This window comes from Canis aureus, chromosome 7, assembly GCF_053574225.1.
Source record: "Canis aureus isolate CA01 chromosome 7, VMU_Caureus_v.1.0, whole genome shotgun sequence".
NCBI lineage: Eukaryota > Metazoa > Chordata > Mammalia > Carnivora > Canidae > Canis > Canis aureus.
In genome coordinates this window covers 64838117-64862551 of record NC_135617.1, presented here as the reverse complement: position 1 = coordinate 64862551, position 24435 = coordinate 64838117, and the positions used below count along the sequence as shown (strand labels likewise).

General features: G+C 39.7%; 1 protein-coding gene across 3 annotated transcripts in view; it reads left to right on the top strand.

Annotated features, from left to right (window-relative positions):
* Nucleotides 1-24435, top strand: part of DNAH8 (dynein axonemal heavy chain 8) — a 363336-nt gene that overhangs the window by 152935 nt on the left and 185966 nt on the right. For all 3 annotated transcript variants that reach the window (XM_077904163.1, XM_077904162.1, XM_077904164.1), the window contains exons 39-48: nt 1598-1700; nt 2939-3043; nt 3434-3595; nt 7319-7543; nt 10435-10607; nt 12023-12201; nt 17427-17614; nt 18572-18658; nt 18754-18861; nt 20104-20238. In XM_077904163.1, coding sequence (XP_077760289.1) covers nt 1598-1700; nt 2939-3043; nt 3434-3595; nt 7319-7543; nt 10435-10607; nt 12023-12201; nt 17427-17614; nt 18572-18658; nt 18754-18861; nt 20104-20238 — 1465 coding nt within the window. The remainder of the gene's footprint in view (nt 1-1597; nt 1701-2938; nt 3044-3433; nt 3596-7318; nt 7544-10434; nt 10608-12022; nt 12202-17426; nt 17615-18571; nt 18659-18753; nt 18862-20103; nt 20239-24435) is intronic.

The following is a 24435-nucleotide window of genomic DNA, read 5'->3' as shown; positions in this document are numbered from 1 at the left end:
GCTCTGTTCTCATTCTGATATGGGGCTTCCTGCCACTGGCTTGAGCTCTGTTCTCATTCTAATATGGGGCGCTTTCAAAGGCTTTAAGCATTTTTTTCCCTGTAACTGAAGTAAGGTAAAGTTCAGCTCTTATTCACAGGGGACTGAAATGGCTGTACTTGTGCTAACGCTGAACTTAAGGTGGAATGGCCTTAATTTTCTCGGCCTCCACATTAGGATCATCTGGATTATCCAGCATTATCTCGACTCAAGATCCTTAACTTCAACACATATGCAATGACCCTTTTTCCAAATAAGGCCACATTCACTGATTCCAGGGAAGGGGATGAGGATGTGTCTTCTGGGGGTGAGAGACTACCCTTCATCCCACTGTGGACATTGAGTAGAGATGTGCACTGATCGAGCAGTTTACTAGACAAATTTGCAGATGATTTTTTTTCTTTCCTTTTCTTTCTTTCTTCCTTTCCTTCCTTCCTTTCTTTCTTTCTTTCTTTCTTTCTTTCTTTCTTTCTTTCTTCCTTTCTTTAAGATTGTATTTATTTATTTGAGAGAGAGAGAAAGAGATAGTGAGGAGAGAGACCAAGCACAAGCAGTAGGGAGAGGGAGAAGCAGGCTTCTCACTGAGCAGGGAGCCTGATGTGGGACTTGATACCAGGACCCTGGAATCATGACCTGAGCCACCCAGGTGCCCCCAGGGATGATTTTCTGAAAGGCAGTTCACTCTCAATTTCTGTCTGAAATAGAGTTAGGGAATATACTAGGTTGTCCGAGTTTATGCCTCCATCTCAGCTTCATGGCTAGTTGTTTGCCCTAGAGCTCCCCCAGTATCCTGGTTTGGAGATAATTATGTGTTCATCCTGGATTCAAGCCATGAAGTTGACAGTACTCCTAGAAAGGTCACAGTGCTGTGATTTGAAGTTGGGGGATGGGGGGGGCTCATGAGAGAACAACCAAGAAAGAATTCTTGAGACGTTTTCGGTGCAAAAATGTGGTTTTATTAAAGCATGAGGACAGGTGTGTGTGTGTGGGGGGGGAGGGGGCAGAAGGAGCTGCACTGGGATTGTGAGGAGCAATTGATTATATACTTTGGAGTTGGGGAAGGTAAAGACGGAGGAAGTTTCCCAAGAGATTTTCATATGCTAAAGAAGACTTTTAGGATCCTGGCTGTTTTTCTTCTAGCAAGGCATTAACATTAAGACAGTTAATTAAGACAGGGGTTATCCTCTGCTTGTCTTAAGTATTTGTCAAGGGGCTGCAAGTTATAAGGACATGTAATATACGTTATAAGGAAATTTAATTTTATCTACATTTCTTTTGCCTTTGTTCTCCACTCAACAGGAGGGCTCTTGAGAAAAAAGAACATAGGTGATGGAGCAGGCTTGCTCTGAATCCCTTTCTTATTGCCACTTGCTTTCTCAAGTGTCATCTGTGACAGCCCAGGCTTGGGTTCTTAACCAAACATTTCAGAGGCAAATGGGAAATGACTATAGATGTTTGCTGTTCTCTTATTGAAAACGTTAGGGATTGTGTCTTGGCTACAAAAAACCAAAATTAATAATTCAGAAAAAGTCATTTGGTAACATGATTTTATTTAAAGGTATTTGGAGAAGAAGAGATTACTATTTCCAAGATTCTTCTTTGTATCTGATCCAGTTCTCCTGGAAATTCTTGGGCAAGCCAGTGATTCCCACACCATACAGGTACACTCTTAAAATCTATTACCTAAATTGCTTTTTTAAACAGTAAATATAATTAATAATAAAAATGAAGTTTGCACCTTAATAGCACAGGCAGGAAAGTATTAAAAATTGTATTGAGGATAAAATGTCCTATTTTCTGTGTGTTCTGAGCTCATCAACCTGAGGCAAGAGTCACTGATTATGCAACTCAACAGCTGAGTGACCTTAGTTAGTTTCTTCATTTTCCCATGCCTCGGTGTCCTCATCTGTAAAATAGTGATATTGGTTCCCACATCATAAGATTGTCCTAAAGATCATGTAAGATCATGCACTGGAAAGTATCTAGGACACGATTATGTGCTCACTATATGTTATTCATTACTGTGAGTATATTAGTCTAAATATTTTTTGATCAAATAGGGATTGTGGTTTGGATGTGTCCAAATCCAAGCACTTCTCAAGTGTTTTTAGCCATTAATTTCCAAGGACAGTACTTCCAGGAAGCCGAGAAAAACTATAAAGAACCAGATGTGGGAGACACTGAAACACCCCATCCTGGGGCTGTGTCTTGGTTGGCAGTCTGGGAAGCTGCTGTGAAGATCTTCCCTGTTGGTTTCCAGGGGGTTGTGGGGAAGAAAAAAGAGAGGAGGAAAGTTAAAAGCTGTGGAAGGCAGAGAGAGAACCAGGAGAGAAGCAGGACGGAGCTGTCTCTGGGAGGTGAGTGGGTAGGGGCCCTGGGGTTCAGTGGCCCTTGGAGGAAGGTGACCTTCCATAGTGGAACAAGGGCATTTTCAGGAAATGCGCCGTAGGGCTGGATCTTTATTTTTTTGTTTTAAGATTTTATTATTTATTTGAGAGAGAGAAAGAGAGAGAGAGAGACTGAGGTAGCACAAGTGGGTAGCACAAGTGGGGAAGAGAGGGAGAAGCAGGCTCCACGTTGAGCAGGGAGCCCAATGCAAGACTTGATCCCAGGACCCTGAAATCAAGACCTGAGCTGAAGGCAGATGCTTAACCAACTGAGCCACCCAGGTGCCTCTCTATAGGGCTGGATTTTAAAAAGTGGTCCTCCAAGTCAATCAGTGGTGGTGGCAATGGCAGTGGAGGTCAAAGCAGTGTTTTGTTTGTTTGTTTATTACAGTGAAGTAAATTCTTAATCTCTTACAAAGGCAATACATGTTAAGGCTTTTAAAAACATCTCAGTGGTTTTTGTGTTTAGCCTTATGTATGACGTTTTTTGCCCTGTCTTGTGTTTCTTGTAGCCACATCTCCCTGCTGTATCTGACAACATAAACGAGGTGACATTTCATGCAAAAGACTACGATCGTATTCTGGCCGTCATATCAAGAGAAGGAGAAAAAATTATTGTAATTTAACTTGGTTAAAATTTTGTTATTTGAATTTCTTTAAAAGTTTAGGTTGAGGAGAAGGCAATTCTCTTTTAAAAAACAGAATGTGGAGGAGGAGGGTGGACTAGGGTTCTGGTTTTGTCACCCTGGCTTGGTTATGAACAAGGTTGGACAACTTATATGACTTCTCTGAGACTTGTTCTATCATCTATAAGATGAAAATTTTAGACCACATGATGTTTCTAGTTCCTTCTGCCGGTAGCATTAGTTGGTTTTTCTCATGTTTTAAATATACTGTGTAAAATTATTCGCTTTGCATTGAGGTACTATGTTTTATCAAGTGAAGTGTGGCATTTGTAAAAATAAATTATTATCGATTTGTAATATGTCTGTAATATATTTTTTTAGTTGGATAGTCCTGTTATGGCCAAAGGTCCTGTAGAGATCTGGCTTATGGATTTGCTAAGAATGCAGATGTCGTCACTACATAATATAATTAGGTCTGCTTTCTACCAAATCAGCGATTCAGGATTTCAACTCTTACCTTTCCTCAATCACTTTCCGGCTCAGGTGAGAACATATAATGTTTAAATAATGGAAATAAGGGAGAAGGTTACTCAGGAAGCAGTTGACCTGACACTGTGGCAGCTGTTGTAGCTCTGAACTAGCTAGGGAGGACTTCCCATCCTCAGCCACCAACTACCTGCTTGTCCACCTGCACCATTCTAGGCCATTCCCCGGAAGAGGATTTGCCACTCTGCTCTCATCATTAAGGATAACATGAAGACTAAACTTACTAATGGAACATCTCGTCTTATCTATAAAACACACCTATCTGTATATGAAAGACATCTATCTATGTATGGATTAGATAGCATATTTTCCACACATCTGTGTATGGATAGCTATAGATACAAATGTAGATAGGAATACAGTCATATATAAAAGGAATGAGCCTCTTTTCCTGAAATAAAATCCATCCTGCCTTTTGTGTATTTTCCCTTCAAGCAATTCAAAGTGGGCATAATCTGTTAAAAGAGGCCTTATTGTGCAACTAACTTCCTAACAGGACAGGACCTTGAAAAGCCTGGGGTTGGAGCAGGTGTTCTCTTGAACAGCTCTCCCATCCTAAGGCTCTCAGGAATGCATCGTGATGTGCCAAATATTATTAAAACTGGGTGCAGGAAAAGAAGAGCCAATGGTTTCATTCAATTTTCAGCCAAAATAAATGAAGAGTGATGCTTTGTGATCTGGGTCAGAGATAGTGTGGGATAGAAAGCAAGAGCTATCCAAGGAAAATACAGGCAGTTTTTGCCCAAACTGTACTTCTCTAACTGCTTCTCCCAGCCGAGCCTCCATACAGCAGAGACAGCGGAAATGATGGGAAATTACTTTTTCAAATGACACAAGTGTAGATGTAAATCAACCTTTATTGGGGAGAATATTTTGATTTTGTGTTTAATATTTTTGTATTGTATAATCTCCTTGGCAAACTTTAATATCCTTATCAGCTTTATTACCTTTGTGATGAAGCTTTATAAAATATTTTATCTGATAAGGTGAGAAAAATAGCTCCTTAGACCAAGTCAGCATACTTTTCCTCTCCCAGGAAAGTTGATCGCCATATATTCTGAAGGAGACGATCATTCCAGTTTAGACCGAGCAGTTAGCTTTATGTTAGCTTTGAGTTCTCAAAGCAAATTCAGAGCAGGAGTGAGGATGAACAGGATATAGTAGGAAAGCTCACCAGCTTTCAGGATTTTCTGTAGTGTGTGCACTACATAAATAAGGAGATGAAATTTTAAACAATTTTATTGGGCAAATTTCAGCTTTTTGGGAAAATTGCTTTAAAGAGTAATGGAGGTATATATTCATTTAATATATATTCTATACATACATATTTATTCAATATATACATTACTTATTTCTACCACCTGGAAATGATGACTTAATATCTTACTGTATTCCTTTCTAGCAGTTTTTTTTTATTTTTTTAAATTTTTATTTTTTTCTAGCAGTTTTTAAAAAGAAATATTTATTTATTGAGAGAGAGAGAAGGGGGCAGAGACAGAAGCAGGCTCCATGCAGGGAGCCCCACATGGGACTCGATCCCAGGTCTCCACACCCCAGGCTGCAGGTGGCGCTAAACCGCTGAGCCACCGGGGCTGCCCTTTTCTAGCAGTTTTAATGCGCTTATTAGAGGCAGCGAGTAACATCGAGGAGAATGAGCATTCTTTTTTTTTTTTTTTTAAAGATTTTTATTTATTTATTCATGAGACACAGGCAGAGGGAGAAGCAGGCTCTTCACAGGGAGCCCGATGAGGTTATGATCCTGGACCCTGGGATCACAACCTGAGCCAAAGGCAGATGCTCAACCACTGAGCCACCCAGGTGTCCCCGAGAATGAGCATGAGCATTCTTGTTTTAAGTCTTCTAGCTTCTTACACCAAGTGAAAAACATAATTTAAACTTTACTTGGTAAAAAAAATAAAAATAAATGAATAAATGAATAAGCTTTTCTTTGTGATTCAAGACAGTCATTTTATTTTTAAGTAATCTCTATACTCAACCTGGGGCTTGAACTATACAACCCAGAGATCAAGAGTTGCATGCCGGGTTTTTATTTTTATTTATTTATTTTTAAATTTTTATTTATTTATGATAGTCACAGAGAGAGAGGGAGAGAGAGAGAGAGAGAGGCAGAGACACAGGCAGAGGGAGAAGCAGGCTCCATGCACCGGGAACCCGATGTGGGATTCGATCCCGGGTCTCCAGGATCAGCGCCCTGGGCCAAAGGCAGGCGCCAAACTGCTGCGCCACCCAGGGATCCCGCATGCCAGGTTTTAAAAAAGATTAGTTTCTAGAATATACCACTAAACAGTGATTTCTCAGAGATTGTGGGTCTGTGTCTCTAAATCAGACAGCCTTACACTGCCAGGTATTTTTGCTTTATGTTGTCTTTTGTTTTTTGTGAGGTTTTGTTTTGTTTGGCTTTTCCTCTCCTGTGTCATCTTCTGCTGCTATCAGAGGCAGAATTGGCTTGCTACTGGGAGCTTTCTGACATGGGATGTTTCCTCCACATCAGGTTGCTCCCCTCAGCCAGGTGCTTTCGTTTATCTTCACTGGCAGATGGCAGGATTGGGCACTGCTCTAGAAGAAAACATTCTGAAGTCTTGACAAGGCAGGGATAAGGAAAGCATTGTATTCCTGCCTTACTCACACTAAATGCCATGCCCAGTAGTATCCACATGCCACTCACTCTGACCTCAGCCCTCCACCAAATACAGGGTTCCCTTTGGTCCAAATGATTGTGGATCTGTTCCTCGACTCTGGATGAACAAATGCTCCTATAGGAACAACTGGAGCAGCAAGGAGGTGGGGAGTGAAACTCAGCCATATCCTGACAGTTTTACTCCTTTCCTGGGTAGAAATTGTAGGCAAAGTGACGGTCATGATTTCCTTATGCCCTCATCAGAATAAAAAAGACAAGCTTCTCCCCCTTCTCATTTTCTGTCTGTCTCTCTCTCTCTCCTTTAGATAAATATATATGGAGAGAAGTAGATGCAGGAAAAGACATGGATGATACAGTGGGAGATCAAGAAAGGAGATAGGCAGACTACTAGCTCTAGAAGTTGCAAAGAGACCTTTGGGAAACCCTGCTAAAGAAGAATGCACAGCAACAAGTCTAGTAATTCCATTTGCTTTTCTTGACAAAGAAAAGTCACTATATGGAGCTATCTGGTGGTCTCAGGCCCTCTCCATAAATGCTAACCATGCAGCTCCATAAATGATAGCCATTGTTTTAATGATTATTTATTTCTCTGCATTGAAATTGTTAAATATCAGTAGTTAGAACTTTATTTATTTATTTTTTTGAGTTGTGGTAAATTTATTTATTTATTTATTTATTTATTTATTTTTTTTTTTTTTAATTTTTATTTATTTATGATAGTCACAGAGAGAGAGAGAGAGAAAGAGGCAGAGACACAGGCAGAGGGAGAAGCAGGCCCCATGCACCGGGAGCCCGACGTGGGATTCGATCCTGGGTCTCCAGGATCGCGCCCTGGGCCAAAGGCAGGTGCTAAACCACTGCGCCACCCAAGGATCCCAGTAGTTAGAACTTTAAATGTTTATTTTCCCCCTTTTGAGAATGGGGAAAGGCATGTCTCTTTTTAAATTAAAGTGGATCAAACCTTGTTGGCCTTCATATGGATGAGGGACCACCAAATCTTATTGCAGATATGCTTTAAATAGTTGGCAAATGTACTTCTTATTTTTCTTCTGGACGCATAGGTGGGGCTTCTGGGAGTTCAGATGTTGTGGACACATGATTCTGAAGAGGCTTTACATAATGCAAAAGATGACAGGAAAATCATGCATGTGACCAACCAGAAATTTTTGGATATTCTAAATACTCTAATTGCTCAGACAACACATGACCTAAGCAAGTTCGATAGAGTGAAGTTTGAAACTCTGATTACCATCCATGTGCATCAGAGAGATATTTTTGATGACTTGGTAAAGTATCTTTTTTCTTAAACTAATTTTCTGTGCTAATTAATAATTTAGTGCTCCTAATGATGAACAATTAGGTATTATGTATACTCCCTAACTTATATGAACCTTCCATCTACTTGATCCTTTTCACAACTGTCTCTATATATATTACGTTTACAAATATCTATATTTGATGGTTTAAACAACCATATGTGTATATTCACATTTGGCAGTCTGAAAGTCTGGAACCAACTGATGAGATGTGAACTAACTACATGTTCCATTATACCAAATAACCAGTGATATGTTACAGTTTAGGTGGGATTGGTCATGAGTTTCTTCCTCCACTGAGAAAGAAGTCTTAATCAAATAGACTCAAGCTTCAGAGAAGTCTGGTGGATATTTGTCTGATTGATAGTGTTCAACAGGGCATCTTGGCTTGATTTGGACAAGATTCTTTTGGGTGAGAGTAGGAGGGGTGGTAATTGAATTCCCTTCAGAAATAGGACTCTACCCAGCAGTCTTGATCCAGCTGAAGCTTTCCTAAAGCAGTGGTTATCATTAAAGGGTAGGGGCCCCAGGAGATTTTGATACACCTCCATGTGACTATCTTTGTGTTTGACCACCATTGCTTTCTTTGATTTGATTTGATTTGATTTGATTCATCTTCTCTTCATCAGAGACATGTGATTCATGCAACTTGGGGCCCTTTTTTAGAGCATATAATCAGGACTACTGTTTTCAAACTTGTATCAAAAGTTCTGATAAGTCATATTTATGGAAAGTTGAAAGACCTGCAATCCATTTATTCCCCTGGAATCTAGATCCTCACTTCTCAAAGTATTATATGCCAATCAGTTACATTAGCATCTCCTAGGAACTTGTTAGAGAAGCAGAATCTCTGGCCCCCTCCTCCCACCCTATGCCCCACTGAATCATAATCTGCATTTCAAGGATCACAGGGGATTCATATATGCATGTTAAAGTTGAGGAAACACTACTCTAGGATATATCTCTGGATCTTCTGATCAAGGCAGTCATCAGAGAGCTGCATACTCAGATCATAGTTCTTTGGCCTTCTGCAGAGTTCCTTTCACTAAATTGCAGTTACTGACATACTTTGGCTTTCTTTGAATTCCACCTCAAGAAATTCCTGTGGAATCCATTACTGTATCTGCAAAGAGCATGCTGCTAACATCTCTTGCTGACTTTTAAAGCTGAAATCCCATGAAAGAAATTTCTTTTAAATTTAAGTGCTGAGCAAAGCTATACTTTATGTACAGAATGGACTTTAAAAAAGGAAAACCTACACACAATTAAAACCACATCACTGTATTCTTTTTGGTCTTAATTACTATCGAACTCATGCTCTCCCTCTGCATCCCAACTAAAATGAGATCTCCTGGCCAGCATATTTGCATTTTATTTTTCCATGTATGATGCTTTGAACAGCCTGATATATGGTAAGAACTCAGTCAATATTAGCTATTCTTTCTTCTTCATCTTTCATCTCCTCTTCACCATCTTAATGGGTTGTTGAGAGGAGCTGGTTGATATCTCTGTGGCTGCGGGTCCTGTGCATGAGAACAGAGTCCCTGGGGGTGGCACTAGATCGTATAACCTGAAAATTGCTCCCTAAAGTGGTGAATACAAACTGTGCTCTAGCTGAAAAGCCAGAATTCCTAACTGCAGGGGGAAGCAAGGTCACAAACAAATGATGATGACAAACAGCAGCACTGTACTTAGCGTGGAGACTTGAGTAGATGGTGACCAGAACATGGCAGGGATCCCAGAGGTCAAACTGAACAACCTGGAAGTGGGATCAAATTTAAGAGCAGTGAAGGGGATCATTTGTGACTTTTCTGTGTTGATTCCCCTGAGTGAACAGGACCGAGTTTTCTCCATGTTTGCCCTGGGAAAATCATTAAGCACAGGAGAATGTGGTTGTGGTGGGCTGTCAGTCCTAAATGTGCTTCCCTGGTTTCTGTCTCTTGTGCTCACGGCTGTGGGAGCCCAGTACCTCCTGCCCACAGGTGTAAGTGGATGACCTGGAAAGTTGGTGGGTTTGGCCGCAGTGCAGGTATAGGAAGGCACGGCACGTGTGCATAATTGACCATGCATCTCCCTGCTTAATCCTTTAGTGGCTGCCTTTTGCCATGAACACACTGCCCAACCCTGTTTTTGTGACCTATGAAGCCTCAGCTCTGTCTCTTTCTCCAGAGTCCTGGATGCCTCAGCTGTACTGAACTTTCAGATTCTTGAACATGCAACCAGTTCTTCTGGGTCTTTGTTTAGGACATTTTATCCCTTTTTAAAATTTTTACTTTTTTTTTCTTTTGGTTTTGTTTTCCTTGGTAATTCCTACTATTTTTTTTCAGATTTTAATTTGAATATTTCTTTCTCCAAGTATCCCTTTCAGGCCCCCTAGACTACATTAGGTCCTCTTGCTACATATTTCCATGAACTCTGAATTTCTTTACATATTTTTTTGCAATTATTTGCTTACCTGTTTGTCTTTTGTCTTCTTCTGTCAGCTCCAGAAGGCAGGAACCAGGCCTGTCTGTGTTCACCCAGCAGTGTCAGGTGTAAGGAGGGGCTCAATAAATGTATGTTAAATAACTGAGAATCAGGGGCACCGAGGGAGCTCAGTGTTGAGCATTTGCCTTTGGCTCAGGTCGTGATCCCAGGGTCTTGGGATCGAGTCCTACAACAGGCTTCCAGCAGGGAGCCTGCTTTTCCCTCTGCCTATGTCTCTGTCTCTCTCTTTGTGTCTCTCATGAGTAAATAAAAATAAAATCTTAAAAAAATAACTGAGAATCAGTTTGCAGATGAGTGAATAAAAACTGCCCATATGCTTGTGTTTTATGCTATTGAAATTCAGTATAAATCTCTTTGTTTTTCATGTCTTTAAGGTAAAAATGCATATCAAATCAGTTACTGACTTTGAATGGCTAAAACAGAGTAGATTTTATTTTAAGGAGGATTTGGACCAAACTGTGGTGTCAATCACAGATGTGGATTTTATTTATCAAAATGAATTTCTGGGATGCACTGATCGTCTTGTTATCACTCCACTAACAGATAGGTAGGAAACTCAGTTTTTGTTATTCTATTTTGTAATTAAGTGATGTGCTTAGAATTGCTTTAAAATTGCATTTGAAATATTAGCAGAAGCATGTTGCTGTCGTGTTAGGTCTATGCTAGCTCATCAAAGTCAGTCTAACAATGAAATAACCAAGGTTGGTACTTGAAGGTCCACGTACATTATGTTTTTGTGAAGCAGAGAAAGATAAAAGAATGAAAGCAAGGTTAAATGTTGACTATGAGTAAGATAGTAATGAATTTTAGTTTGCAAGGTGGAAAAATTTCTCTGGCACCATAAAGGGAAGTTGTTAGAATTGCAAAGAAGGAAGGGACCTTGGAGATGATCTAATTTAGTCTCTTGGTTTTCTAAATGTAGAAATTGATACCTAAAGTGAAGTTGCTTGGCTGGGTATGAATAATCAGTCAATGGCTGATCTCACAGTTCTTTCTAGTATGTGACACCAGACAGAACTGGACCTTTTTCATCTCCACATCTCACAACACCCACTCCAATACATTGTACATAGAATATGCTCAATAAGTGTTTGTAAAATTGACTTAAATTGGGTCATAGAACAATTAATTCCACTATTACTTTAAATAGGACTGCCTACAGGTAAAATTATGACACAAATTATGCCTACTGATTCATCCAACCTCCTTCTCTACGCCCAGGGCATTGTAGCATAAAACTTGTCCATGTGCTTCTTCTTCCACTGAGATTTCCATAGAAGACTACATTTCCACTGAGATTTCCATAGAAGACTACATTTCCATAGAAGCTTCTCATGAAGCTTCACTAAGTTTTACTTAGATCTGAAGCAAATTTAACTGAAGCTGGACTATAGATATATGAAGGCTCACTATATTATTTTTTATACTTACCTAAATGAGTGAAACATTTCATAGTAAATTGATTTTTTGCAATGGTATCCTGCAGTTGGCTCATACCAGCTTTTGAGAATCAACTGTAAGCATCTCTTCCCAGTTTTGTGATATCACATCAGTAGCTTATCATGGGCTCTAGTGGAAATATTTATACTACAGAAATTGGCAAACATGAACATCAGATTTTTTTTGAACTGGAGAGCCAGTTGTTCAACATCTGTCAGCATACCACTGCTTATTTGGTTCTCTGATATATGAACTATGCTGATCACAGTGGAAGGAAGGCCTGAAGGTTTTAGGTCAGAGTTGAGAAGTTTAGAAAATTTGTCCCAAGAAATATTGGCAATTGTTGTACTACTTGTAGTGAGTATCAAGTACTCCAGCCTTTTTTGGCTGCCTCTTTTTTGTGGGCTGCACAAATTCTAAAATAAACAGGCCCATTCCAGTCACATTTGACTCTGGCTTGTGCTTAACTGTAGTAACGTGTTATCCCATATTCCCGGTGCTTTATCTGATTGACATTTGCAGATGCTATATCACCTTAGCGCAGGCATTGGGAATGAACATGGGCGGTGCTCCAGCAGGACCTGCGGGCACTGGCAAAACAGAAACTACGAAAGACATGGGAAGATGTTTGGGAAAATATGTGGTCGTGTTTAACTGCTCAGATCAAATGGATTTCCGAGGGCTAGGAAGGATTTTTAAAGGCAAGTGTCAAAGGCTGTTATTTTTGATGAATGTATTTTTAATGCTCTTTAACATTATTTTCAGATGTAAACCTAATGGGATATTTTTCTACATAAGCAAAATTAGTATAGGTTAGTACATATGATCTTGCCATTTTTCTGGGTGAAAAATGGCTGGATATCATCAATTTCATATGGTTCAAGACTATTACTGGCATTCTAGTCCATGAGTTGAGTGTGTATTGGATTGTGAAAATGGAATCAATTTATTATTTCCCAAAACAGTGGTGGAGGGGATAAGATCAAGACAGCAAACCCATGACACATGTGGCTTCCCTTCCTGCATTAAATCCCACTGAAGGGAGAGATATCATTTAGAACATAATTTAGAGATTGTGGTATTGGTGCAGGGATTGATAAATAGGCCAGTGGAATATAACAGAGAATGCAGAAGTGGGCCAAGGACACTTGACATATGGCAAAGGTGGTATTGTAAATCAATGATGAAGAGATAGACTTTATAAATCATTCTGGGACAAGAGATGATTAATATTTAACAAAGGAAATAGGATCCCTACACATATAAAAATTGGCTGCCACAACCATATATAAAAATCACTTCTGGGGATTAAACACTTAAATGTGGTGGGCAAAACTATACAGTTTTTAGAAGGTAAGAAATAAAAATATCTTTGTTCTCAGAGAAAGGAATTTTTTTTTAAAAGATTTTATTTATTCATTCATGACAGACAGAGAGAGAGAGAGGCAAAGACACAGGCAGAGAGAGAAGCAGGCTCCATGGAGGGAGCCCCATCTGGGACTTGATCCCAGGACTCCAGGATCATGCCCTGGGCTGAAGGCAGGCGCTAAACCGCTGATCCACCCACGGATCCCCGAGAAAGGAATTTTTTTTTTGAGAAAGGAATATTTAATACAAAAATCATGAGCCATAAAAGAAAAATGGATACATTGCTTGCCCCAAATTAAAAACTTCTGTTCATCAGTGGATATCAAAGAGAGAAAAGCCATGTCAGAAATTTGGAAAGGCATTAGCAACTTATGTTGCCTACAAAGGATTAGTCTCCCAAACACATAAGTAATGCCCATGAATGAATGAGAGAAAGATAACCCAATAGAAAAAAGTCTTGAATAGACATTTCACAAATGAAGAAAACCAAGTGACCAGCAATCAAAGAATTACATATTATAAAGAGATTCCATTTTGTACACAGCAGATTGACAAAAATTTAAGTGTGACATTTTGACCATTGGCAAGGTATAGTGTAACAAATTATCATCAGCTACTGGTAGGAGTAAAAAGTTGTTTGGAAAAAACAGCACCATGTGTCTTCTCATGTATCCCACCTCCTGGTATATAGTCAGATAAATGACACTCATGTCTGAGAGTTTGTGTGTAAATGTTTGCTGCAGCAATTCTTATAACAACAATCAACTAAAAACAACTCTAGTGTCCTCCACAGTGGACTGGACACATAGACACATAAAATGGGAAAATATAATTTATATACTGTATATACAGGAAGGAAAAAAGTATAACGTGTATATATGAAATTGAGTATAACAGTCCTATATAGCAGTGAAAATGAATAACTACAAGATGATGCATTCACATAGAGCTGCCTCACAGATACAACTTGGAGTGAAGAAAAATACATATGGTATGATTAAATTTATTTAAAATGCAAAAATAGGTAAAACTAAAAATACATATCATTTAGATGTGTATACATAGATAGTAAAAAAGCAAAGCAAAGCAAGAGAATGATGCAGACTAGCAGTCCCTCCTTTTCTTCTGGGAAGGAAGAAAGAGGAGATAATAGGAGAGAAGTACACTGGAGCTTTTTTGTATTAAAATCATGAGTTCACTCATGTAGTCTTCCTTTAAATACGATATGAGAAAATCCCTGTAATAGATACCATGAGATTGTACATCCAGCTTTCACCTTTTATGTGTATGTATATATCATCTGAAATATGTATATATGTAATTATATATATATATATAATTATATATATATATAAATTCACAGTCTTTATGTGATATTTCTCCATTTAAGAGAGAGAACAAAACATAAGCTATAGACCGGGAGAAGATATTTTAACATGTATAGCTGCTAAAAAATTAATATGCAGCATTAAAAAAGATTTTCTTCCAATCATGAAGAAACCCAAAATAAAACACAAATGAGATACTAATTTCACTCTTGCCAGAACAATGGAAAAGTCTGGCCAAACCACTGTTGGTAAGGATTTATAGAAATTACAACAGGGAGATCCTGGGGTGGCTTGGTGGTTTAGCACCTGCCTTTGGCCCAGGGCATGATCCTGGAGACCCAGGATGGAGTCCTACATCAGGCTCCCAGCATGGAGCCTGCTTCTCCCTCTGCCTGTGTCTCTGCCTGCGTCTCTCTCTCTCTCTATGTCTTTCATGAATGAATGAATAAATTTTTTAAAAAATCTTAAAAAAAAAAAAGAAATTACAACAGTTAATACTTATGTGTGTGCAAATTGGTAGAGCTGCTTCTGAGAACAGCCTGGCAATAGGTGGTAAATGTGAAGATGCACATACTCTCTTTGACCTAGCATTTCCACTTCTCACATTTTGTAAAAAGACATGAGCCAGATTGATACATTGTTATAGCAAATTATTAGGAGCAAACCAAATATCTATTGAAAGTAGAATGAATTTTTAAACTGGTATATTTAGGCAATGAAATACTGCACAGTACAGCATTTTAAAATAGTGAATTAGATCTATGTATCAGCTTAGATAGATCTCAAAAATAATATTGAGCAAATAAATCAAATTTCAGAAGGGTATACAGTATTTTATAAATAGATACATGTAGATAGATGCATATAAATCTCAAATAGGCAAAACATATAGTGTTCATGAATACATACATAAAAGCAGTAGTTTAAAGGATGCCTGCAACCACTGACATCAAATTCAGGATACAAGTTCCCTCTGGAGGAGGAGGGAGTGTGGATCCAAGAGAAACATACATGGATTTGAGCTGTAGTTCTAATATTTTATTCTTTAGAATGAAATTTGAAGGAAAAAATTTTTAAAGATTTATTTATTTATTTATGATAGACATAGAGAGAGAGAGAGAGGCAGAGACACAGGAGGAGGGAGAAGCTGGTTCCATGCCGGGATCCCAACGCTGGACTCGATCCCAGGACCCTAGGATGTCCTGGGCCAAAGGCAGGCGCTAAACCACTGAGCCACCCAGGGATCCCCGGAAATTTTTTTTTTTTAAGATTGTATTTATTCATGAGAACAGAGAGGCAGAGATATAGGCAGAGGGAGAAACAGGCTCCTCACAGGGAGCCTGATGTGGGACTCGATCCCGGAACCCCGGGATCACGCCCTGAGTCAAAGACAGACGCTCAATCACTGAGCCACCCAGGTGTCCCATGAAGCAAATTGTTAATATATGATAGGCAGGTACATGAGTATTCATTAAATTATTCTCTATAATTGCCTGTTAAGCCATTTTTGAACCCTGAGAATCATTTCCTATATCAATGTTGTGCCCAAGATCACGAATCGGGGAAACCGCCAAGGAGCCGACACCGATGCAAACACATGAGGGTTTATTTACAAGCTCGAGCCTGGGCCCAAGTGCACCCGACGCAGAGGAGCAGGGACTTGGCCCCCGAGACTAAGAGGCTCAGCAGCTTTATAGGGGCCCGTGGCCAATGGGATACGCAGAAAGTTGCACCGTCACGCTGGTCCGCTGAGCCGGATTTCAGGTTAGGGTGTGTCCTGGTCTCTGACTAGGGCGGGGCAGTGCCCTAAGTAATAAGCAGATCAGCAGGAGGCGGGTGCAGCCCAAAATAGAGTCAGTCCTGCTCTGCTTGTCCAGGGGTAGGGGGTTTTGTTCAATTTCCTGGGTCCCACATCAAAAAGAAGGATTCTTCTGTAGATGACTCCTACCTGAGAGGTTGAGGATAGGTGAGGGCAGCTGACTAAAGCACAAGGTAATTGCCGGGATTCTAGAATTAGAACAGATGGCAGAGAAAAAGAAAAGGAAGTGGCTGTCCCCAGTATTTTTCTTCTGTATAAATTATAATGCAGCTTTCTGAAGTGAGAATCCTGTGTACCAGCTCACGCTGTAAGCCCCAGCCCCAGAGGGATGCTCTTGCGTGCCTCTCCCATTCCTTCCCCCAAATCAGCAGAGGCAGGCATGTATCCTGCACGCAGGAATTGGCATTCGGAATGAGGAAATAACACAGAAATGCAGAGATAACAAAGTCTCAAAAAATACTTGGAGAAATTAGGGAGGCATCCCAAATAGCTAAGAGACCTACCCACCACTAAACGGATTCATAGAGGAAGCAGGAGAAAACAGGAAATAAAATCAATAGCTTCAAAGGGATTCATGAATTTATATAACACGCAACCGGTTGAAGAAAAACAGGCTGTTATGAACAATAAAGCAATGGGAATAATAAATTAATGAATTAACAACCTCTGTTGAGTTAAATAATGATCTAACCAAGAGAGAAATGCAGAGAGAAATGGGAAGTTTGGCAGAAAAGCCTAAAGGTCATAGGGATAGATAGAAAAGTTCCAACATCCCTATAATGGAAATTCCTAAAGGCGAGAAAAAAAAAAAAAAAACAAAAAACAAACTAGAAGGAGCACAATAATAAAAGGAAGGAGAACATTTCATGCAGCTGAAGACAATGTTTTCATCCTTAGAGATTAGACAGGAGCAGTGTTCATAATACTGGAGTCTTCTTTGTATCAAGTTTGTAAGGAATACGTAAAACTCTCTTTGACCCTTTTCCGCCTCATCCAGCGTCCCTGCATGTCTCTCATTGCAAGAGGAAGGAAAGTGATCTGACCCGGAAAGGGCATCCCTCATTTTGTCAGTTTCCCCCAGCGTTATGGCTCTTTCAGCCCTCCATCCCCCCTGGAAGTAGCACATCCCAACTGAATCAAAATTTATCACCCTGTGGCATCCCTGCATGTAATGACGTGCCTGTACTTTGATTTTGGCAGTGCACTATTTTCATTGTTTCCAGGATGATGTGCAAATAATTAAACCTCTCTATGTCACTAGAATTAGATATATCTTTACAAACAGCCAGATTTGAAACTTTCTATAAATTATATTTCAATATATAATTGTTTGCACTTTAGAGAAGTGATTTTTTTGCTTGGTAGGGGGTATGTTACAAAGTAAAACTTCAAATTAACTTCTTCCTGCCAGGTCTTGCACAGTCTGGTTCTTGGGGCTGTTTTGATGAGTTTAACAGAATTGAACTGCCTGTGTTATCAGTGGCAGCCCAACAAATTTATATTGTTCTGACAGCAAGAAAAGAGAGAAAAAAACAGTTCATTTTTTCTGATGGTGATTGTGTTGATTTGAATCCAGAATTTGGAATCTTCCTAACAATGGTGAGAACATGGTCTTTAAATGCAATGTGATTAGTCTAATTACTATAGATTTAAATAAAAGAAAGCATATGTTTGTTAGTAAATGATTGACTATTCAGAGGTCATGAGTGATTCTTATCATATGATTTTTTGAGTAGCAAAAGTAGCCTGGAGAGAAGATAAAATGGTAATATGTTAATGGTAATACTAGCTACAGTTTAGTGATCACTTGTTATGTGTCCGGTGCTCAACTAAATGTTTTCTGTATTTTATCCCATAGACTAGCTATAGTAACAATCCCCAAATCCCAGTGGCTTAAAACCTCAAAGATTTATCTCTCCCACATGCCACATGTTTTTATATGTTCTTTATATAGTTAAATCCTTATGTTGCAAGATAACGCAAAATAATCTGAATTTTAAGTGTCTCAGTAGACAAAGATAAATTATAGAAAGCAAAATCGGGAAATTTTCTGATAAGCTTTATTGTAAGCAAAAAAAAAAAAAAAAAAAAGCTTTATTGTAAGCAAATATAAGCAAAGCAGTTGGGGGTAAACAATAACCCAGAAGTGATCAGTTATAACTCAGGAAATGGGATGAATGAATTTATTGTGTGATACTATGGTGTAGAACAATTTAAAAGAAGAGTAACATTCTTCTTGGATTAAAGGGGTACCTGGGAGGCTCAGTGGTTGAGCATCTCGTGATCCCAGGGTCCTGGGATTGAGTCCCACATCAGGCTCCCTGCGGGGATATGTGTGTATGATTTTGTTAGTATAATGAACATGGAAATATGTAGGAGGAAGTGATACAACCTTAAAAATATGAATGGTCGAATACATATTTTTGAGAAAGGAGGGATTTTTTATGAATCTAATGTTTTGCAATACCAGCTTACAATATGAACTAGGAATTTGAATGTATTTGTATTCATGAAATGAAAATTATATCAATAATTCAAAACAATTTTAATTTTTAGAACCCTGGATATGCTGGGCGCCAGGAACTACCAGAAAACTTAAAAATTCAGTTTAGAACTGTTGCTATGATGGTTCCTGATAGACAGGTAGGCACCAAGATTTAAAAACATAATATAATTTATGTTCCTTACTTGTTTTTCACTAATGTTGTTGAAAAAAATCTCACAATCTTAATTTTCAGATCATTATGCGAGTCAAACTTGCAAGCTGTGGTTTTCTTGAAAATGTTATCTTGGCCCAAAAGTTTTATGTTCTTTACAAACTCTGTGAAGAGCAACTTACCAAACAGGTAACTGTAAATCTGTTTTTCTCTAGCTGCAGAACTTGATTTTTTACTTTGCGATTTTACCTTGATAAATATTAATCAGTGAGTTTTAAAAATCTTGGCTCTTTTCTAAGATATATTTATAATTCATTTATTTGTGTATTTTTAAAACCTTTTTTAGTTTGAAATCATTATGGAGTTTCAATGAAGTTGCAAAGAAGTGTAAAGGAGGTCCTGTGTACCCTACTTCCTGCAATGTTGACATTTAAAAAAAAAGATTTTATTTATTTATTTGAATGAGAGAGAATAAGGGGCAGAGGTGAGGTGGAGGGCAGAGGGAGAGGAAGAAGCAGACTCCTTGCCAAGCAGGGAGCCCCACTGGGGGCTCGATACCAGGACCCTGGGATCACAAGTGGAGCTGAAGGCAGATGCTGAATGGACTGAGCCACCTAGGCACCTCAGTGTTGGCATTTTGTAACTATAGTACAATAACAAACAATAAAACCAGAAGACCGACATCAGTACAATCCACAGAGTTTATTAAGAGTTCGCCAGCTATTACACACACACTGTGTGTGTGTGTGTGTGTGTGTGTGTGTGTAGTACTATGCAGTTATGTCACATGGGTCCATAACATGGAGATTCATGTAATCTCTACCACAATCAACATACAGGATTGTTCTGTCACTGTAGGGTTTTCCTCATGCTACCCTTTCATAGCCACACCCACCCCTCTTCCAAATCCCTAACCTCTTGCAACAAAAATAATTTGTTATTCCAAGAATGTTACAGAAATGGAATCACAGAATGTGTAACCTGTTGTTAACATATTTAAATCTGTTTGCTGTATGGACTGTATCAGATTGTAATATTCTCAAAGTATATTTAAATTGTGAACTTCCCATGGGGTGCCTGGGTGGCTCAGTTGGTTAGGTGTCTGCCTTCAGATTAGGTCATGATCTTAGGGTCCCAGGATCAAGCCCTGCGTTGGGCTCCCTGCTCAGTGGGGAGTCTGCTTCTCCTTCTCCCCTTCCCCCTGCTTGTGCTCTCTCTCTCCCAAATAAGTAAATAAATAAAATCTTAAAATTCCCAATGGAATGATCATTTTGCAATCAAAGGAAAGGCGAGAGACTGAAGCTAATGGAACTTTGCTGCTCAGCCCCTCCAAATAGCAGTGTGTACCTAATAGAATATCTCCGTGTGTATGCATGGTGAGTCTACATTTAGAACTGTTCACTGAAACACTCTTTTTTACCCCCATCTCAGGTTCATTATGACTTTGGGTTGAGAAATATTCTATCTGTATTGAGGACACTTGGATCTCAAAAAAGAGCCAGACCAGAAGATAGTGAACTGAGCACTGTCATGAGAGGACTGAGAGACATGAACCTTTCCAAGCTGGTATCTCCCTTCTCTGAATTCACTTCTCCTTCCAGATTCCTACCTGACTGTTTCCCTCCTTAGCTGATACATGGGGGTTGGCTCAGGTTGAGCTCTGAGCATTAATGATTACAGGGACATTGTGCCTCTGAAGCTACTACCCCTGTGCCTCCACAAGGCAAAAAGCCCATGGCCTTGTATGTGCAACATGGGCTGGAAATGCATCCTCTTATCAGCTATGAACCATAAAATAGGCTTCATTGGTGGGCTCTGGCCCCCAAACTTCAGTCCAGCCTTCTACCATTACCCATAATGTAACACAAACTCTAGAACATGGATATCTTGGCTTCTTGGATTTACTGAGAACCATGAGAGCTTTCACTTTCTCAGAATCTAAGTACATTTTAGCTATGTCTCTTCCAAAGCATCAGCACCACATTTTCCAAAAGTGCATTGAAAGTTCTTTGTGAAGATGATCATAGCTATCTTGCTGCTTTCATACTTGTCATATGACAGCCAGCTTCTTCGAACCAACTGGCAGACAGGTACACAGGTATTTATTCAAGGGCATCTATGTTGGGGAGGGAGGGGCAAGGGGGTGGAGGAGTAGGGTCCTCAACTCACCTGGCCCCACAAACTTACTTAGATAACTTTCAAAATATCCTGAGCACCTACAAATTCGACCTGAGATTTAAAGAGAAAACAGCTGGAATGCTACAGAGAGAAAAGTTTTGGCTTCTAACAAGAAAGGAAGGAGGAAAATAAATAAATAAAATATAAAGTGGTGGAGGGGAACCGCGAGGAGCCGGGCTAAAGTGAAGCGATGATAGACTACAGGGTGGGAAAGCCCAGCCCTGGAGAAACAGTAACTTTAAAAATCCATGCTGGAGTTTTCCCTGATGGAAAAGTGCTCAGCAAGGAAATCGGGCAGAATCACAGGAGGAGCAACGAAGCCTCAAGATTCCCGGAGTCACTATAAGAGGAGGGGCACCTGGAGGAAACTTCCCGCAAACCACGGTTTGATATCAGTAAAGGGCTGGCGTGCCACAGCCCTCCGGGCCATTTGGGAAAAGCCAATCAGTTGGGCAGGCTGGCTCCAGACGGCGGTGGCTGTATCCCATTCCCTGGGAGGAGGTCCCTGGGAGCGCGGGTCCAGCAGCACGAGCCCAGGATCCTTGGGCGCCCAAGCGGACAAAGCCAGTTATCCTCCCTTCCCCCCAGGACAGGTGGAAGTGGGGAGGGCCCAGGACAGTGAGGAATCTCCTGCCGCTGGGGACCCCCAAGCTGTGCAGATCAGTGCACCTGCGCTGCCCCTGGGAGCATCTAGGCCAGTGCGGACTGGGAGACTACGATTAGTTACTCATGGGGAGCTGACTCCAGGGCTGCCGCCATTGATGTTTTTCCTCTTTGCTTCACCATGTGCCTGGGAGAGGTGGGGCCTCTGAGGAACAAAGGCCTCACAGGATAAACAGCTTATACTGAGCCAGCACCTGACAAGGGGTAGAGCATCTCCCCTCAGGCACACACACCTGAGAATCAGCGCAGCAGCCCCTCCCTCAGAAGACCAGCTGGAAGAACAGGGGAAGAGTGAGTTTACTGATGAAGCAGGGCTGGAAAGCTCCAGGACTGAGGGAAAATAGTACACAGAACTAGATGGTCCTTTTTTTTTCTTTCTTTCTTTTTCCATTATGACTCATTTTTATATCAGACTAAACATTTCCAACATTTTTTCTCTTTTCCCACCCTAACTACAATAATTTACCAGCTCTTCATTTTTAAGTTTTTTCCTTTTTGACTTTCATATTTCTACAATTACATGTCTTAGATATATTTTTCACTTCTGGATTCCCTTCAATGTACCAATTTAATTTTGGTAGATATATGAGATAAGGGTTTTTGTTTTTTGTTTTTTTCTGCCTTGTTTTATTTTACAATGGTGGAAGTTAGCACCTTCTAAAACACAACCAACATACACCCAGAACCAAGTGGAACACTGTGTTGGTTCATCCTGTGAGATTATATTCTCTCTTCCTTGCCATTCTGCCCCCTCTTTTATCTTGTTTATGTTTTTTGTGGTCAATGTTGGGGATTTCTATAAGTATTGCCGGTTTATATTAATTTGGGATTGAGCATCTTCTAACATACAGAACAAAATACATTGAGAAACAAGAGGATTGCCTTCTAGGACTCCTCAGGTAGACTACATTCTCTTTCCACTACCACTTCTTCACGACCATCATCCCCTGTTTTTTTTTTTTTTTTTCTCTTTTTCCTCATTTCTTTACTTTTTTTTTTCTTTTTTCTTCTTTGTTTTTGCTTTTTTGCTTTTTATTTTTACTTCTTTATTTTAAAATTTGTTTTTCACTTTGGTGGTCATTTTGTTTTATTTTGTTCTGTTCTTTTTCTTTTATTTTCTGGTCTCTGACCTCTTCAAAATCATCTAGGGTGTATTTAATTTAGGTTGTGGTTGATATTTTTGACTCAGCCTGTCCTACAGCCACTCTGCAATGGAAAAAATGACTAGAAGGAAGACTTCACCACTAAAGAAAGACCCTGAAATAGTACTCTCTGCCACAGAGTTACAAATTTGGATTTAAATACGATGTCAGAAAGTCAATTCAGAAGTACAATTATAAAGCTACTGGTGGCTCTGGAAAAAAGGGTAAAGGACTCTAGAGACTTCATTACTTCAGAATTGAGATCTAATCAGGCCAAAATTAAAAATAGATTAAATGAGATGCAGTTCAAACTGGATACCTAACTGGTAGGGCTAATGAGGTGGAAGAGTGAGTGACATAGGAGACAAGTTGATGGTAAGGAAGGAAGCTGAGGGGAAGAAAGAGAAAAACAAGAGCCTACAAGGAAAGGCTTAGGGAAATAAATGATAGCCTGAGAAGAAAGAATATACGTCTAATTGGGATTCCAGAAGAGATGCGAGAGAGAGAGAGAGAGAGAGAGATTGAGAGAGAGAGAGAGGACCACAAATAATATTTGAACAAATCATAGCTGAGAACTTCCCTAATCTGGGGAAGGAAACAGGCATTCAGATCCAAGAGATAGAGAGGACCCCCACACCCAAAAATCAATATAAAACGTTCAACACCTCAACATTTAATACTGAAACTTGTAAATTTCAAAGATAAAGAGAAAATTGTTTTAAAAAAGATTTTATTTATTCATAAGAGGCACAGAGAGAGAGGTAGACACATAGGTATAGGGAGAAGCAGGCTCCTTGTGGGGAGCCCAATAGGGGACTCTATACCAGGACCCCAGGATCATGACCTGATCCAAAGGCAGACACTCAACCACTGAGCCACCCAGGTGCCCTAAAAAGAAAATTCTTAAAGTGGCATGAGACAAAAGATTCTTTCCTCATATCCGGAAAAATGTCAGATTAACAGCAGACCTATCCACAGACACCTGGCAGGCCAGAAAGGCCTGGCAGGATATATTAAGGGTATTAAATGAGAAGAACTTGTAGCCAAGAGTACTTCATCCAGCAAGGCTGTCATTCAGAATAGAAGGAGAGATAAAGAGCTTCCCAGATAGGCAGAAACTGAAAGAATATGTGACCACCAAACAAGCTCTTTAAGAAATATTAAGGGGGACCCTGTAAAAGGAAGAGGGAGCCCAAAGAAACGATCCACAAAAACAGAGACTGAATAGGTAATGTGATGACACTAAATTCCTATCTTTTGATAGTTATTGTGAATGTGAATGGGCTAAATGATCCCATCAAAAGACGTAGGGTATTGGGCTGTATAAAAAAACAAGACTCATCTATATGCTGTCTGCAAGAGACTCATTTTAGACCTAAGGACACTTTTAGCCTGAGAATGAAAGGGTGTAGAACCATTTAACATTCAAATGGTCCTCAAAAGAAAGCTGGGGTAGCCATCCTCATATCAGATAAAGTTTATACCAAAGACTATAGTAAGAGATGAAGAGGGACACTATATCATACTTAAAGGGTCTATCCAACAGGAAGACCTAACAATCATGAATATTTATGCCCCTAATGTGGGAGCTGCTAAATATATCCATCAATTAATAACCAAAGTAAAGAGATACTTAGATAACAAAACACTAATAGTAGGAGACTTCAACACGACATTCTCAGTAAATGACAGATATTCTAAGCAGAACATCACCAAAGAAACAAGGGCCTTGAATGATACACTGGACCAAGTAGACTTCACAGATATATACAGAACTTTC